A 15,423-nucleotide genomic window follows, 5' to 3' on the forward strand; every position below is an offset into this window, starting at 1 on the left:
CTGCTGGATGTCTTACTTAAATGTTACGAAAATACACGAGGAGGTCTTCGGCTTCGTTCGGAAACTTTACGGAAATACACGATCTTTAGCAAAAGGCTTTTGCTAAAGGCTTTTGCTAAAGTACCAAAAAGACTCGAGCGCCTATTGGTCACCACGAGATACAGCACTTTCCAATCCTGACTGCTGAGGCGAGGCCATTCGAGATGCTCAAACATGAAATGAGGTTGTGTTGTAGAAAAACTTTCTGAGGATATTTCGAAAGGTTAAACATAAAGGTACGTGACTTTCATCTTAGTAAAACTTCTGTCATTAGCAATAGTTATATTTAATGAATTTTATATTGGAGAACCAGCGTAAAATGATGACTGCATTGCGCTTCTCTGAGTTTGAAGAGAATTATGACGTCTTCATTTGTGTTATGCTTTCATAAGGAAACATTTTTTATATTAGTTCGTTTTTCTAAATTCCCTGAAAGCAAGTCGACGACGTCTATGTGGTCGTATTGATAAATGAGATGCCAAAACGGTTATAATAATGATAAAAATGATACTAAATTATGGTAATACGTTATTGTAAAGTGTTACGAGTACTTATAGCAATAACAGTAAATCATAGCCTATATAATTACAAAACCTAACCGTAACTCTTTAGTAAGTGCATGTAATATTGCTCAGTAGGTAAATATGACACCTGAAAAGAAAATGTAACCTCAATTATTATTGTAATTATTATATAAAAGAACACATATTTGTATTAATAAAAGGCAAAATAAGTGATATTTCCCCTTTAATGAAAATGAAAGTGTCTGCGGATTTTTAACCTTCTTCATCCAACACACACTCACGCTCACATTACACGCAGGGTTCCTGGTTTAATTCGCTTAAAGGATCAGTGGCTCCTTGTGTTCGTTCACGTGGTTTGTGTGCCCGAATCTGTCAAGACCTCTAATCTGTCCCTATTCCCGACCTGACACGTGGTGTGATACTGCCAACACTTTGCCAGGCTGAAAACAAGTGGTTGAGTGTTATAGGCGGTTACTAGGGTGTTGCTATGTGGTTTCTTGAGTGTTCTGAGTTGTTGTTGTTGTTGTTGTTGTTGTTTTAAAAATTAAATTATTGAAAATGGCCAAATTGGACCACTCTGTATGTTGTTAGAATGACAAATCGTCGTCAATAACAATATAATTTAGATGGCCAATTAAATCAAAGTAGGCGGAGTTTACAGGTTACAGAAGCCGAGCGTGAATTCCAGAGGACGTCCCCTGATTGATGTAGTGCGTTTTTTAGGGCACCATGTTCTGTAAATGTATGGACTTTCGGCTTCTTTATTAATCATGTTCATTCGCCTAAGTCAGCAGTTTTAATTCATCATAAATAAATGAAAGTAACTTCATTTGAGCCAAAATTAAACAAGTGCATATTGCACACCAGAGGAACATGATTGTTCAGAGTAGCTGATGATCATTAATTATAGGCTATCAGAGTCTGGCTGAGTTGCATTATTGGCTCCCTAAGGATGAAAGTGGTTCTCGGTGCACCATGTAAATGCAGGCTTCAGAGTTGAGACTAAACTCCATTTATCATGTCAATTCGACATGTATAGTTAATCATAAATAAATGTAAAGTGGCTACTCTTGTGTGACATTGCTTTAATGTGCCAAAACAACATAAAATGAAGGAACTTGCCTCATTTTACTGTGTTGGTTTCTTTCTCAGTGTTTCTTGTAAATGTACAAACATTAATTTATAGGAAAGCTGTTTTATTCTTCCTTCATTCTTATTGTCAAAAAATAAGTCTGTTAATCTAAAAAATGCATGTTACAGTGATGTTCAGAAGTCTGAACATTGACATTTTAAACCTGCAACAGTAAGTGGTACATTTTAAAATCACCATAAAATCTAAATTATTTTTTCGTTTTCTTTTTTTATAGAACATTGCACTATTAATTATGGAAGCAATAAATAATAAAAAAAAATTATAAAAAGATAATTGTGACATTTACATCTCACAATTCTGACTTTTTTTCCTCACAATATTTTTTTTTTTTTTTGCCTTTTTTAATTAGTGCTGGGAACACGCTTCCATAATTTATTTTAAATGATTTATCTGTGTAAATCATAATTTAATTTAAAGTTTTTTATTCATGTGCCTCATAATCTTTAATTAAAATACCTTCCCCTCCCTCTTGCAGCGTCATCTCTTCTCGCCAGACGTGGTTAGTGGCACGAGGGCGGGATCAACCTGTCACTCACATGAGAACAACCAATAGCAAACCACAAACATACAACCATCCAATCAATTGTTTGATAAGTCGTTTCACTCTGAAATACATATCTCGCAAATAGGGAAGAAAAAACTATCTCAAATTCCTTTTCATGCCAACTATAAAACAAAGAAATATGACAAAATGATGAAGAAATATGTATTTATAGGTTACTAATCAATTGTAAATATGTTGGATCCTATAATCATCACGTTTCTGTCATTAAAGCAAAAGTCAAACCAAATTCTAAGACATCATGCAATTTATGTGTATTTTTTGCACTCAAATTGTCATGCTGTTTAAATTTGTAATGGAAAAATTCATAAATTTGAAAAGAGAAATTTGAAATAGAAGCCATGTCACTAGTTGTCTAATGTTGTATGTATATTATAAGCTGCTTTTTAACATTTGGTTTCTGAAGATTTGGGAACGGGCTGGGAGTTGAGGTGCTTTGGCAGGTTGTGTGGGTGTTCTGGAGAAACGCTGAGAAGACGTGCTGATTCGGCACAACCGCATCCCACTCTGTCCCCGAGCTTCCATTAAAAATGCTCTCGCTGCTTCCACGGGTCTCTCTGGACCTGCAGGACCCACTGTCGGAACGAGCAGAGCCGCAGAGTGATCAAAAAATATTGCGTCGTTGCAGGTTGAGTCTGTTGAGTTTGCTGAGTTCTGAGAAAAAGGCTTTTTTACAAACCCCTCCCATCTGTCTCAGCTGCTACACTCCCTCATTTACATCATCAGATCTTAAACATCTCAAATCTCTCTCTGTTCCTCTCTTGCTGTATTCTACTCTCCGTTACTCTCAGGTTTCTAACAGGGTCACGTCAGCCTGCCGAAATGATGAAAGATTGCCTTCAGTTCCTCATTGAGCCAGCAAAGAAGCTCAAGTTTCGTCTCAAGGTACGGTGTGTAATTCATTCATTCATTTCATCAAAGGGTTTATCAGTAAAATTCATAAAAATCAGGGCTTTTTTTTAAGTGACAGGCACGTGTGCAGTAGTGACCAAAAGTGATATCATTGCTTTTAATGTCCCTATAAGTTCAAGTACCATCCAAATATGAGGAAAATATTAAATATTTTTTTAAATTTGGGGGAATAACAAAACATTAAAACTTGCTTGAGGTATTTATGTTACAAACTACACTTACAGGCTTAATTTTACTATGCAAAAAAATGATCTAAAGAAAAACAAAAAGCTTTTGTTTTGAGTACAATGTTTTGCACTGACTACATCATAATCAGTTTTGCATTAAAAAGTAGGTTACACTTTATTTTATTTTAAGGTGACATAGTTATTGTACTTACTCAAATAAGTATTGAAAAACATGAATTAACTACATGTACTTACTATAGACTTCAGGTATGGTTAGGGTTGGTTGCAATTATCTATACTGTCATTACTATAGTAGCACATGTACTACATCACCTTAAAATAAAGTGTTACCAAAAAAGATGTCCATACAATTTGGCATCATAAATAGAACAATTGTCTCCAAGGCAACCACAACTATGCAATATGTTTACAAAATCATTAACACATTTTTAATAATATTTGAATAAATGTTGAAGATGTCCATTTTTCTAGGCCGGACATCACTTTTGGCCACTGCTGTATGTCAGATGAGTTGTGGCATAATTTCCACCACCACCATAAAAATTTTGCCTGCTATTAAAGTAGTGTGCTTTTTTTTCAAGGAGATGAGACGTGTACAGTTACAAAACTTGAAAGTGTAATTATAGTAATTATTTACTATGAATATTTTATTTAATTGTGTGTGAGTAGAAGAGCTGCACGATTCCGGATAAATTGAGAATATATATATTTTTTATTATTATTAATACAGGAGATCACGATTTTCCCACAATTCTAACCAGACAATTAAACATGTCATTTAGGAGAGATTCTGACAAAATTTTAATTGCTTGTAAATTCATTTGAAATAGTTATTTTTAAAAAAAAAAAAATTTTTTTTTTAAATGATTCAATGACTCATGTTTACTTGTTTCATTACTGTCTGGATGAATCTGTGTATTTGAACAAATCTCTTCAATGAATGATTCAATGACTCAGTCATAAATTGGTTCACTTGTTTCATTACTTTTTTTTTTTATTAAACATTAAAGCAATACATACAAACATATATAAAAGAAAAAAAAAACTACAGCAAAATACACATACACAAATAAGTTGCCAGGGTAACATAAAAACAAAAATGCGGTGCATTTACCTGAAGAGGACATATTTGAATAAAGAAAAGAGAGGTTTCGAACCAGTAAATTTTTGCTTATGTATATGAAATTTAGCTAACTTGTTTCATTACTGTCTGGATGAATCAGTGTTTTTGAACAAATCTCTTGAATGAATGATTCAATGACTTCATTTGTTTCATTACTGGATACAATCATTACAATGATACGATAATTTTTTTGAACCGCCATCTTGATTGTTTCCGTAGACATCAGTTTATATCTGAACTATAAACTTTTATCCCAGTACTTCTGTTTGAATATAAATTGAATATTTTTTAACTCTGTCTAAGACTGAATCATATCTACGCGTGACAGCTGCACTCTGGCCCAGTGGCAGCGCAAACACAGATTTAAATGTTCCACAGTGATATTTGAAATTAATTGGAATAAGATCGCATGGGTGTTTGAATTGAGATCGCAATCTTTTAACAATTAATTTTCCAGCTCTAATAAGGAGGATGGATAATGCAGAACAAAGGAGTCGGCATTTATAATCCAACATGTTTAACTGTCATTTCATGTTATCAGACACAATTACATTATTTGTGATGTGGTGGAAATGCTTTCAGAAAAAAATAAATATAAAAGTTCAGCTATTATATTCCTTGGTGTAGCTTTAGTTACTCCATTGTTTCCAAATCAATGTTTCCAATGTACAGGAGACGCGGAAAAGAGTGAAACACGTAAAGAAAGAGCCATTAACAGAGAGTCAGCTGTTTATAATGGAGCTCGCACGGGAACTCAACAGGATCTGTCAGGTGAGACGAATACATTATTGCACTGTGCCTGGCTTTTCTTTAGCCTGGATCAATGAATGAATTCACTGCCATCAACTCAGAGATTTCCAATAGATTTCTACACACATTTTCGAACTCTTTGTGTGAACCTCTCATTGCTGATGTCTTTCAGAGGACAGATATTCTGGCTCACATCTGGACCGGAGAGGACGTCTGGCCTCCGCACGCCTGTCGAGAGTTCATTGTGGAGACCGCCAACGTTCTGGAGATGAAGGTTAGAGAACATGAACTCAATCACAGGCAGAGGAACTCAATTGCACTTTAAAGAAATTCAACACAAAACAGGAATTTGTTCCACACAAAACAAGAACAGATCTATTCTTATGTCTCCTGTTAAAGGTTTCTATCTTCTATCTCTATCTATAAACTGCTTCATCAAGACTAAAATGGATTACTTATTCCGTCTTGGTCCATATAACTGATTACATTTCTTCATGTATAATAGGCTAGCTGATAATATTATAGAAAGATATTATTGAAATTTGTATTTATTAATTGTAATTTTATACTATAACTTTAATATATATGATACTATAACTATACTGTATTTATTTTAGTAATATGTAATAATTATAATTGTATGCACTACTGTTTGGGGTCGTTTTTGAAAGAAGTCTCTTATGCTCACTAAGGCTACATTTATTTAATCAAAAATACAGTAAAAACAATAATATTGTAAAATATTATTACAATTTCAAATAACTGATTTATATTTGAATATATTTTGAAATGTAATTTATTCCTGTGATGGTAAAGTTGAATTTCCAACTTCATTAATAAATAATTCTAATAAGATTATTTGCTGCTCAAAAAACGTTTCCTGATTATTATCAATGTTGAAAACACTTGTGCTGCTAATATGTTTGTGTAAACTGTGATACTTTTTGTCAGGGTTCTTTGATGAATAGTAAGTTCAGAAGAACAGCATTTATACGAAATAGAAATCTTTTGCAACATTGTAAATGTCTTTACTGTCTCCTTTTATCAATTTAATGTGTCATTGCTGAATAAATATTAATCTCTGTAAATAAAATAAAAAATCTTACTGACCCCAAACTTTTGAATGGTAGTGTATACATAATAAAAGTTTACAATGAGGTGAAATTTAAAAATAAAATATAAATATCCCTTATGTTGTGTGTATAATAATCATACTAAAGATTGTATCATTAATATTTTATTATAATATTTTTATATATTAAAAAAGCAGTTAAATTAATTTTAAATGTACTTCCTTAAAATTTAAAGGATGCTTTTTCATGAGATGTTCTACCTAAATTTAAATTCAGGAAATAAATAGAATGGTAACAAACATAATTAATTAAAATTAAAATCAACATAGTTAATTTTTTGAATGACGCACAACCCTGTTCCTCAGCAAATAAACTCACCATCCTGTATTAATTTATCTGCGTCCAATAGGAGATCCACACTGTTTTTCAGACAGCTGTTATTTCCCAGGATCTGCATGACTAATTACAGGCTGATGTTGGTTGGTTAGAACCGTGTGTTATATTTAGATAAAATCCTGCTTTAGACTCAAAGTGCCACCAGTCCCCATAGTAACCAGCTAGTCTGTTTATGTCAGGATGACTGACAGGTCCAGTGGCTTAAGGGTTTAAAATTCTGTGTCACTTTTCAAAGGATCAAGCTCTAATCATGGTTGGTTTGTAAGTTATAGTATACTGTAGTCCGCAGCACTTTTGTGTCCTTGAGAAAAGTGTTGAGCTGTAGTTCGCTCCAGGGCGTCCGCCTCTCGGATTTAGTGTACTTTAAAAAAAGCTTGTTGTCAGCACATTTCTTCTGAGAAATCAAAGTAATTGATTTGAGTCAGACGCGGGCTGTTTATTAAAAAGTTTACTGTGTCATAAATGTCAGCTCAAGGGGCTGAATCTAGTTACTGAGGCAATTATTTTCAGAATTACTGACACTGAATCAAACATGTTGTAACATTGAAATTGACCCTCCACAAAGACCCAGTTACTGTTGCTACTGTACGTCCAACAAACCATGGCACTGTCATGTCACACATCATGTTCGGAGCAAAGCGCAAAGAGGACACTAACAACGCGCCGACAGACAAGACAGTGCAGGTTACTTTTGGTATGATAAAAAGTCTCAGCTAGCCTTTCAGATTTTTAAGAAATTCAAACAATAAATATAATTTTTTGGTCTTTAATATGACGTGACAAATCGCTGTAGCACCTCAGGTCATGCGGCACCGTGAACCAATCATCGTTTCCTACTATAGAACAAAATATACATGAATGAACATCAGAAGGTATGTTGTTTCAAAAATGTTAATACGCACCATTTTCAAGATCACCGATGGCAATCTTCTAACTCTACTTTTTTTTGTTGGACTAAATGATGATTGTCAGATCACCTGTCAGTTAAACTCCCGGCGAGGGGTGAATTGCATTAAAGGGATGGTTCACTTTGAAATTAATTTTTGATATGTTTTAGGTTACCTCAAGGGCATCCAAGATGTAGGTGTCTTTGTTTCCACGGTATTTTCAATTTTGATATTTTTAGGTCAAACCGTTATTCTGTCAGTCATATAATGGAGATTTATGGGGTCCTCCTCAAAGAGAAGGACGGGCGCTTCGTTCTGCACAAGCGCCGGAAATGATCTCTTACGCGTTTGCGAAAAGAAAATCAACGTTGTCTGTTGATATATCGAAATAGTCTTCCATTGCAATTTCCTGTATATCTAAATATGTTCAATTCTACAACTTGGATGCCCTTGAGCTAAGCTAAAACATTTCAAAAATTAATTTCAAAGTGAACTATCCCTTTAAGGGTAGGTTTACTTGACTATGATGTACTAAAAACAGAAAAGTTGTTCTAGTGGGTTTTTTCTTGTATAGACAACAACATTGTCAAAATAAGTTAAAAAGAAGTTTTAGTACATGGTTGTCATATAAACGTGCCCTGAATGCCTAAATGGGGTTCCCAAGGTTATAGGAATAGTTCACTCAAAAATGATAAGCCATTTCAGTAGCACCTCATTGCAGTACACGAGATCCAGGGGGCGGAGTCAGATCCAGATCTGAGGGGTGGAGCTGGGTAGGTTTAGGGGTGGGTTTAGGGATCAGAGGGTGGAGTTGTGTAGGTTTAGGGGTGGGTTTAGGGATCAGGGTTTGGAGTTGTGTAGGTTTAAGGGTGGGTTTAGGGATTAGGGGGTGGAGCTGGGTAAGTTTAGGGGTGGGTTTAGAGATTAGGGGGTGGAGCTGGGTAAGTTTAGGGGTGGGTTTAGGGATCAGGGGTGGAGCTGGGTAAGTTTAGGGGTGGGTTTAGAGATTAGGGGGTGGAGCTGGGTAAGTTTAGGGGTGGGTTTAGGGATCAGGGGTGGAGCTGGGTAAGTTTAGGGGTGGGTTTAGGGATCAGGGGGTGGAGTTGTGTAGGTTTAAGGGTGGGTTTAGGGATTAGGGGGTGGAGCTGGGTAAGTTTGGGGGTGGGTTTAGGGATCAGAAGGGTGGAGCTGGGTAGGTTTATGTATATGTAAGGTGGGAGGAGTTCGATCTGGATCCGACTCCTCCCCGTGGATTTCATGTTCTGCAGTGAGGACCATCTCAGCCATTTGACTGATTTTCTTACACAAAAAGATACATAAAAAAAAAAAACAATTTAAATTCTGTACAGTTAATAAATGGGTACTGGAGATTTTATTATTCATTTCAAATACACTATAAAAGTATCATAAAATTCCAAGTCTTGTGTTTTTACACTCTGTGCAGGAAAATATGGAGAAGCCCATGCAAGTTTATACCGATCTGCAACCAGAAAAGCGGGACTGGAAGAGTCATTTACTGAGCATGCTTGAGCAGGGAGGAGAGCATGACATGGGCTCGTATAAAAGGATCATCATGGACTGGACCAGAGGACAGCGCAACAGACACCCGGTGAGGATCCGAAACACCTACACATACTCATGAGGTGCATCCTGGGCTGCTTTTTTAACCGTATTGAAGGAGTACATGTACATGTAGCTTATTTATCTTGCGAAATAAATTCATAGAAGGGCGTAAGTTATATTTGTTTACAAAACTCATTTCAGTTATTTAAGCATAAGCCATTATAGACCATTTCACAAGATGTAAACAACACTGGTCCAGAAGCACTTCCTGTTTCAGTTTTTTAACACATAAAAGCTGGGATAAAATACAACCAACAGAACATTTAAAACTGAATAAAAAAGTTAAACAAACATCTTTAAGATGTTTTCTTTACATGTGAAATAAAGAAAATAGTTACAAACTGAAACAGGAAGTGCTTCTGGACCAGTGTTGTTTACATCTTGTGAAATGGTCTATATCAAAAAGTTTGTTACAGTACATCATATGAGAAACATATTCAATCAAGCATGTACAAACTTTTGGCTAGTAATGTTTAGTGGGTCTCTATATAGCAAATAGTTTTAAATCGGTAAATATATTATTGGTTACAACATTCTGTCTCTTTGTAAGGGGTTATTTGTTTGTGAATGTGTAATTTAATATCAATCCATGCTGCAAATGAAGTGTCTGATTCTCTCTCTCTCTCAATGGGTCTTAGTCTTAGGTTGCTCTCTGATTAAGTATTAGGATATTAACCTTGCTATGATCCTCTTGTCCGACTGTGTTGATTACAAACGACCTCACTGACTGACCTGAGAGAGACATGCATAACCCGTTAAGCTGTATAAATGGAAACTCACCATTGCCTTGTACAGTTTTTTCAATTAAAATAATGACAGGTTTGCCAAATCTTCTAGCTTACTGCACAGTGTACACTTTATACTACCTACAATTTTAATAGAATGTAAAACAGTATGCATTATGCAACAATACCTAAATAAATGTAGTGTACTGTCATTAACGCTATCCAGCTTACATAAATATGTTATAAGAACGTGCAGGGATGATGTCAAACCCTGGTTTCCTCGAGTAAATTACAAACTCCCATATCGAAAACGTGAATTTTGAAGATGTTTATCCCTTTTACAGTCTTAGCCACATTGTTTACACTCTTCGAGGAAGTCAACCTTCAAATAGCTACACTACATTAACCTGGATACGAGAAAGCATTTAAACATTGATAAAATTACACACCTTTAAGTCTATAGGGACATGAATCCTTTCAATATATCATCACCTTTGCTTAATCAATAATTGATTCATCTCTCAGAGTCCTCTTAGGAATCATTTGTGTGTAACTCAATATCAGTAAATACTGTTAGCATCATCTCTCTTTCTTTCATTACGAACAACTCCCATGTGACACATGATGAATTTCTGAAAACTTTGGACATTGACAGTTTCTGAAGTGTGTTTTAAAAAGATATATTTTATGATTTCAGTCATTTATCAGTTTCTCTCTCCAGCACGGGATCTGGCCGGGTGAGGCGGTGTTGATGATGTTGGATGACGTGGAGCTGCAGTGGAAGCGGGGTCACCTGACACACCTGCAGTCTGCCGTGGAGCTGCTCATTGGTCTCGTTCTTGGGGAACACCTGGACAAGGTGCGATGCCTCTGGAAACATATACAACATTCATAAACTTGCATGAAATTCAAAATCTAATAACAAGCACAATTGACATTGCAGGAGCTCATTCCAAGACTGTGGCTGGTACAAAAACAGAAGACCCATAAGATCGGTGAGCAAGCAAAGACATTAATGCCTTGGAATTATTTTTGAAGGATAATTATCTAGCTGCTGTTAGTGATTTCTGCACCCTAGTGGCACCAAGTGGAATTGCAAAAACAAAGCTTATATTGCTTATGTTTATAGTTTCCTTGAAATCACATACAGCTGTTTTATTAGATCATACCTGAATTTCTTTGGATATTGAGAAGATGATTGGCATGTCTTGAATGGGATTTCTGGTCGTCTCTCTCTTCTTTTTTAGATTTCACTGGCTACATTCCACACATTGGTGAGAGAGTAATAGTTTCAGCAATCAAACAATTATTATACAGTATTTAAATGCACTGATATCCAGTGACTCTAGTCACGGAGGCCATCAGTGGAAAAGTTTCTATTATCTTATGTAGTAGGCTAACACAGAAATATTGCTCTTTGTTTCAGTGTGGAACTGGATCTGTGATGCTGCAGGTATGTGTCACTGCTTAATATTTTTATTTAAACAAAAATATGATACAACATTTAAAAGCATTTATTTGAAAAAGAAATCTTTTGAAACATTATAAATGTATTGTATTTACTGTGACTTTTGACCAATTTAATGCAGCCTTCCTGAATAAAAGTATTAATTTATTTGATAAAATCTGACTTACTTTTGAACGGTGTGTATATATTACAGAAAACCTGAACCGCAACATATACCATATATAAATCCGTAAAAAAAAAAAATGATAATAGAAAACATTGAAATATGTTGAGAATAAAGTTGAAATATTTTGAGATTCGGGTTGCCAGCTCTTCTCTAGTTACCACAGCTGCAGATACAAACGTGTCAGAAAACATTGCGAAACCAGTAAAACCTCGATATGAATCCGAAATACTTCATGACAAAGTCTGAAATAAATAATTTACGGAAAAAAATTCACTGTGTAGGACTTGTCACTTGCCATTGGAAGCTTCTTGTAGCGGCCTACGTTCCTGCTTGGATCCTGCAGCATATCTGGCAACCTCGAGTCAAGGGGGGATTGGGGGATACACCGCTCTACAGTAATTTGAAAGTGATTGCAGTACCAATTTTGGCCACAATGTTGCATGCGGCTCCTTTTAGTAGTGGTAGAAATTTAAAATGCGCAATTGTTCTGAATATTTTTATCTGTATGCTGTATTTTATACCTATACGTTTATTTCATTACATCATCATTTTAGAAATATCTTAGCATCAAAATTTTTAATGGGCAGGCTTTTTTTTTCAAAATCTTCCAAGATAAACCTAAAATCATAAATCTAACCATTGTGTGGCCTTATTTTACAGTGGAGGTGACTTTTGACCCAGAGACGGCCAACCCTGCCCTTGTTCTGTCTGAGGACTGCAAGCGTATGCAGTGTGGTCTGGAGCGGCGCGGGGTCTCTTGCAGTCTCAGGCGCTTCGACGGCTGGTGGTGCTGTTTCGGCTCAGAGGGCTTCTCGGCAGGACGCCGGTACTGGGAGGTAGAAGTGGGCGACCGCGACTGGCGTCTCGGGGTGGCCAAAGAATCAGCCATCTGCAAGGGCTACAGACCGCTCAACACTCAGAGCGGATACCTCACCCTCAGGCTGGAGCGGGGGTCCGAGCTCAAGGCCCTGACCGCACCACCTACTGTCTTGCCCCAGTCGCTCATCCCGCGGAGGGTGGGCGTCTACCTGGACTATGAAGAGGGGCAGCTGTCCTTCTATGACATCCAAAGGCGTGCGCACATCTACACATATAACGAGAGGTTCACAGAGAAGCTTTACCCTGTGTTTGGGACGGTGGAGATGGTGCGTGAGATGGTGATCAGGCCTGCAGATCTGAGGGAGCGATGTCTCTGTAAGGGACAGTGTCTGTTCTTCTAACGTACCAAACGAACGTGCATACGTAAAAAAATCACACACCATAAAACATTCATACAGTTCATTCATTTGATCAATGATTGGGGGTGCAAAGAATGTATTTTACCTTTTTTAAAATAGCTAAAGCTGTAATTTCTGCACCACAAGGAATAAAAAATAAATAAATCTGTGATTGGTCAGACAAACAGATAGTCCCGCCCAAAACTCATGTCTTTAGTGCTGCAGTGATGATGTATTTTTGTAGGTCAACCTGGTTCCCTTGACCAAAACCCAGTAGGATTTTTCCAATGGCTTTTGCGAATCATCAAGGCTTTCCTCAACTGGATCGCTTAAGGGTTTATTAATCGCAGTTTGGGATTATTGCAGAATGTAACCAACAAAAGTTTATGATTCTTACACATTTTGTTTATTTTCACAAATGAACACAACTTTAATGAATTTTGAAGACTAAATTCAATCATCTGAAGTAAAAAGCTAAACGTAGTCTATAAACAAACTACACCACTGTCGCATGACTTCACTGTCAACACCACGTAGCATACAAAGATACTTTTAGTCTTTTTTAAAAACATTTTTTTGAAAGTTTGAGTTGGAATAGTTTCCAAGAGCACGATTATAAACTCAAGGCTGTAAAATGAGTTCAGTTTTCCTGTTCGGCTGATGACGTTTAATGACACATTTAGACACTTGTAACTGCCTTTTTAAGTAAAAGCTGTGAAAAGAAAAATACCTTATTTTTTCAAGCTTTTAACCAAAAACCCATTCAAACAAACCCATTGACTTCAGGAAGATGGAACCGGACGTGCTAAAATGATCGTTTCCATGTTTTGGCTTACAAAAATACCTCCTGCAGCAAGTGATGGGGATGTGTGCTGTGACGGTTACTGTAGACTAAATGTGAACATGCATTTACTCATCTCACTTGCTACTCAAAATGAATAAAAACAGTGAGATGCAAATGAAAACCTGCAATAATTAAATATGTTAAATAACACCAATATGCTTTATTTAACCTTTCTTTATTAACCAATGGGCTCTATGCACGGCGTTATTTCCGGTGAAGGATTAAGGATGCTCGATAACTTCCGCCGATCATAGAGTCCAATGCAATACCGAGAATTTATATTGAATTTTATACTCCATGGTTATACTAATGAAACGTTAGTCACAAAAACAGATAAAACAGACACCCCTCGTTGTGTTTATGCTTCTTTTTAAAATTATATTAAATAAACATAACTATATATAAAATTAAATCTAAACGTATGTACGTTTCGTTTCAAAGACGGGAGGACAGTAAATATTGAAGACTCTGACATAATCCCGTTTTCTCCGGTTTTCCTCCGCTTTAATCTACACAACCGGAAATGGACGAGCATCCTTACGTCAAATGCGGAACTTATGCGTGCATAGCCCATTGCTTTGCTGCTGATGCAAAAATTGAGTTTCTTTCTAAGTCAAAAGCTGAACGTGTGTTTGAGCTGCGCCCTCTACTGTACAGGAGTGAATTTGCTTTCCCTTAGCCTGAGGCTTATTCATTTCACTTTTGGTGCGAAAGGGCCCTTTAAATTTGGGGAAAAATGTAGCTGTTTTTTTTTTTTTTTTTTTTTTTTTTGTAATTAAAAAAAAAACAAACAGGCAAGCCCAGCCCAGGTGAATAAAATTAACACAAAACTGATGCAACACAAATTACTTTCCATAAAAAGTAACTAAGTAATGCAATTATTCATTTTTAGGGAGTAACGCATTGAAAAATCTCTTCTAATCTACTTACATTTGATAGAATGTTCAGCATTAAAAAAATTAACCAAAAGCGATTGTGTCATTGTAATATTGCATTCTGAATTATGATTTATTTGCATCTGTTTAACCATTCATTATATTTATGAGAACAGCCAACAGAAAATGATTATAATTAGCCCAATCCAAGGCCTAAACCCTAACTGTTCTTTTGCTGCCCTGAATGTACTGCTCCCTTAGGAAATGCAAATCTAGTTTTAACAAGTATTGGATGTAATCACATCTTACTCCATGTTTGTTAGTTTGTTTTTCAGTAACATTAGAAAGCATATAGAGGGCACTGTCAGCTCAACATAAAGCATTTCAGTAGATACACAGTGTGCTAAAAACAGTTGATTGCACCAAAATATGTTTCTAATAAACCAAGCTAACACACAATGAGTCGACTGTGGTAGAATGATTTATTGTTTCATTAAGTGCGGTGAACTGATATGCAGTGAGAAGTTTTGCATACTACATACCTACATACTACAGCTTGAATATGATGGTGAAATGCAGTGATCATATAAAAATCTTTACCGAACAGATTATTCAAGGCAGTAAAAATGTAATTTAACCCAGACCCTGTGTCCATTACAATGGACATCACATGTCACTGTCAGCCCCCTTTTTTTATTATCTTCTGGAGCATAGTTTAAAGCCTGCAGTCCATGAGATTGGACGTTTGTCATCCAATCAAATGCCAGTAAAGCTCTCCATGTAGTAATTACAGTGTGTATATATATATATATATATATATATATATATAAACTCTACATTGAAGAGAAGCATGGCAGCACTTGTGTCATGGATAGATGCACTTTTGGACTTTCAAAAC

The 15,423-nt window shown here is 36.0% G+C and overlaps 1 protein-coding gene across 1 annotated transcript; it reads left to right on the forward strand.

Moving 5' to 3' along the window:
• The first annotated feature begins 108 nt into the window (after positions 1-108).
• LOC120474229 (uncharacterized) lies at positions 109-12,888 on the forward strand. Its single transcript, XM_039664380.2, has 10 exons — positions 109-275; positions 3,070-3,163; positions 5,174-5,272; positions 5,424-5,525; positions 9,052-9,216; positions 10,677-10,814; positions 10,899-10,950; positions 11,203-11,229; positions 11,382-11,408; positions 12,250-12,888. Exons 2-10 carry the CDS (start codon positions 3,101-3,103, stop codon positions 12,807-12,809), a joined length of 1,233 nt encoding a protein of 410 aa, XP_039520314.2. The 5' UTR covers positions 109-275; positions 3,070-3,100; the 3' UTR covers positions 12,810-12,888.
• Positions 12,889-15,423: the final 2,535 nt, after the last annotated feature.

Source organism: Pimephales promelas, chromosome 14, assembly GCF_988280905.1.
Source record: "Pimephales promelas chromosome 14, fPimPro1.hap1.1, whole genome shotgun sequence".
In the NCBI taxonomy this organism is placed as follows: Eukaryota; Metazoa; Chordata; class Actinopteri; order Cypriniformes; family Leuciscidae; genus Pimephales; species Pimephales promelas.

Coding starts and splice junctions, on each gene's coding strand:
- LOC120474229 (XM_039664380.2), top strand. CDS start 3,101: ATGATGAAAGATTGCCTTCAGTTCCTCATTGAGCCAGCAAAGAAGCTC. Junction 3,164..5,173: donor AGCTCAAGTTTCGTCTCAAG/GTACGGTGTGTA, acceptor TCCAATGTACAG/GAGACGCGGAAAAGAGTGAA. Junction 5,273..5,423: donor AACTCAACAGGATCTGTCAG/GTGAGACGAATA, acceptor GATGTCTTTCAG/AGGACAGATATTCTGGCTCA.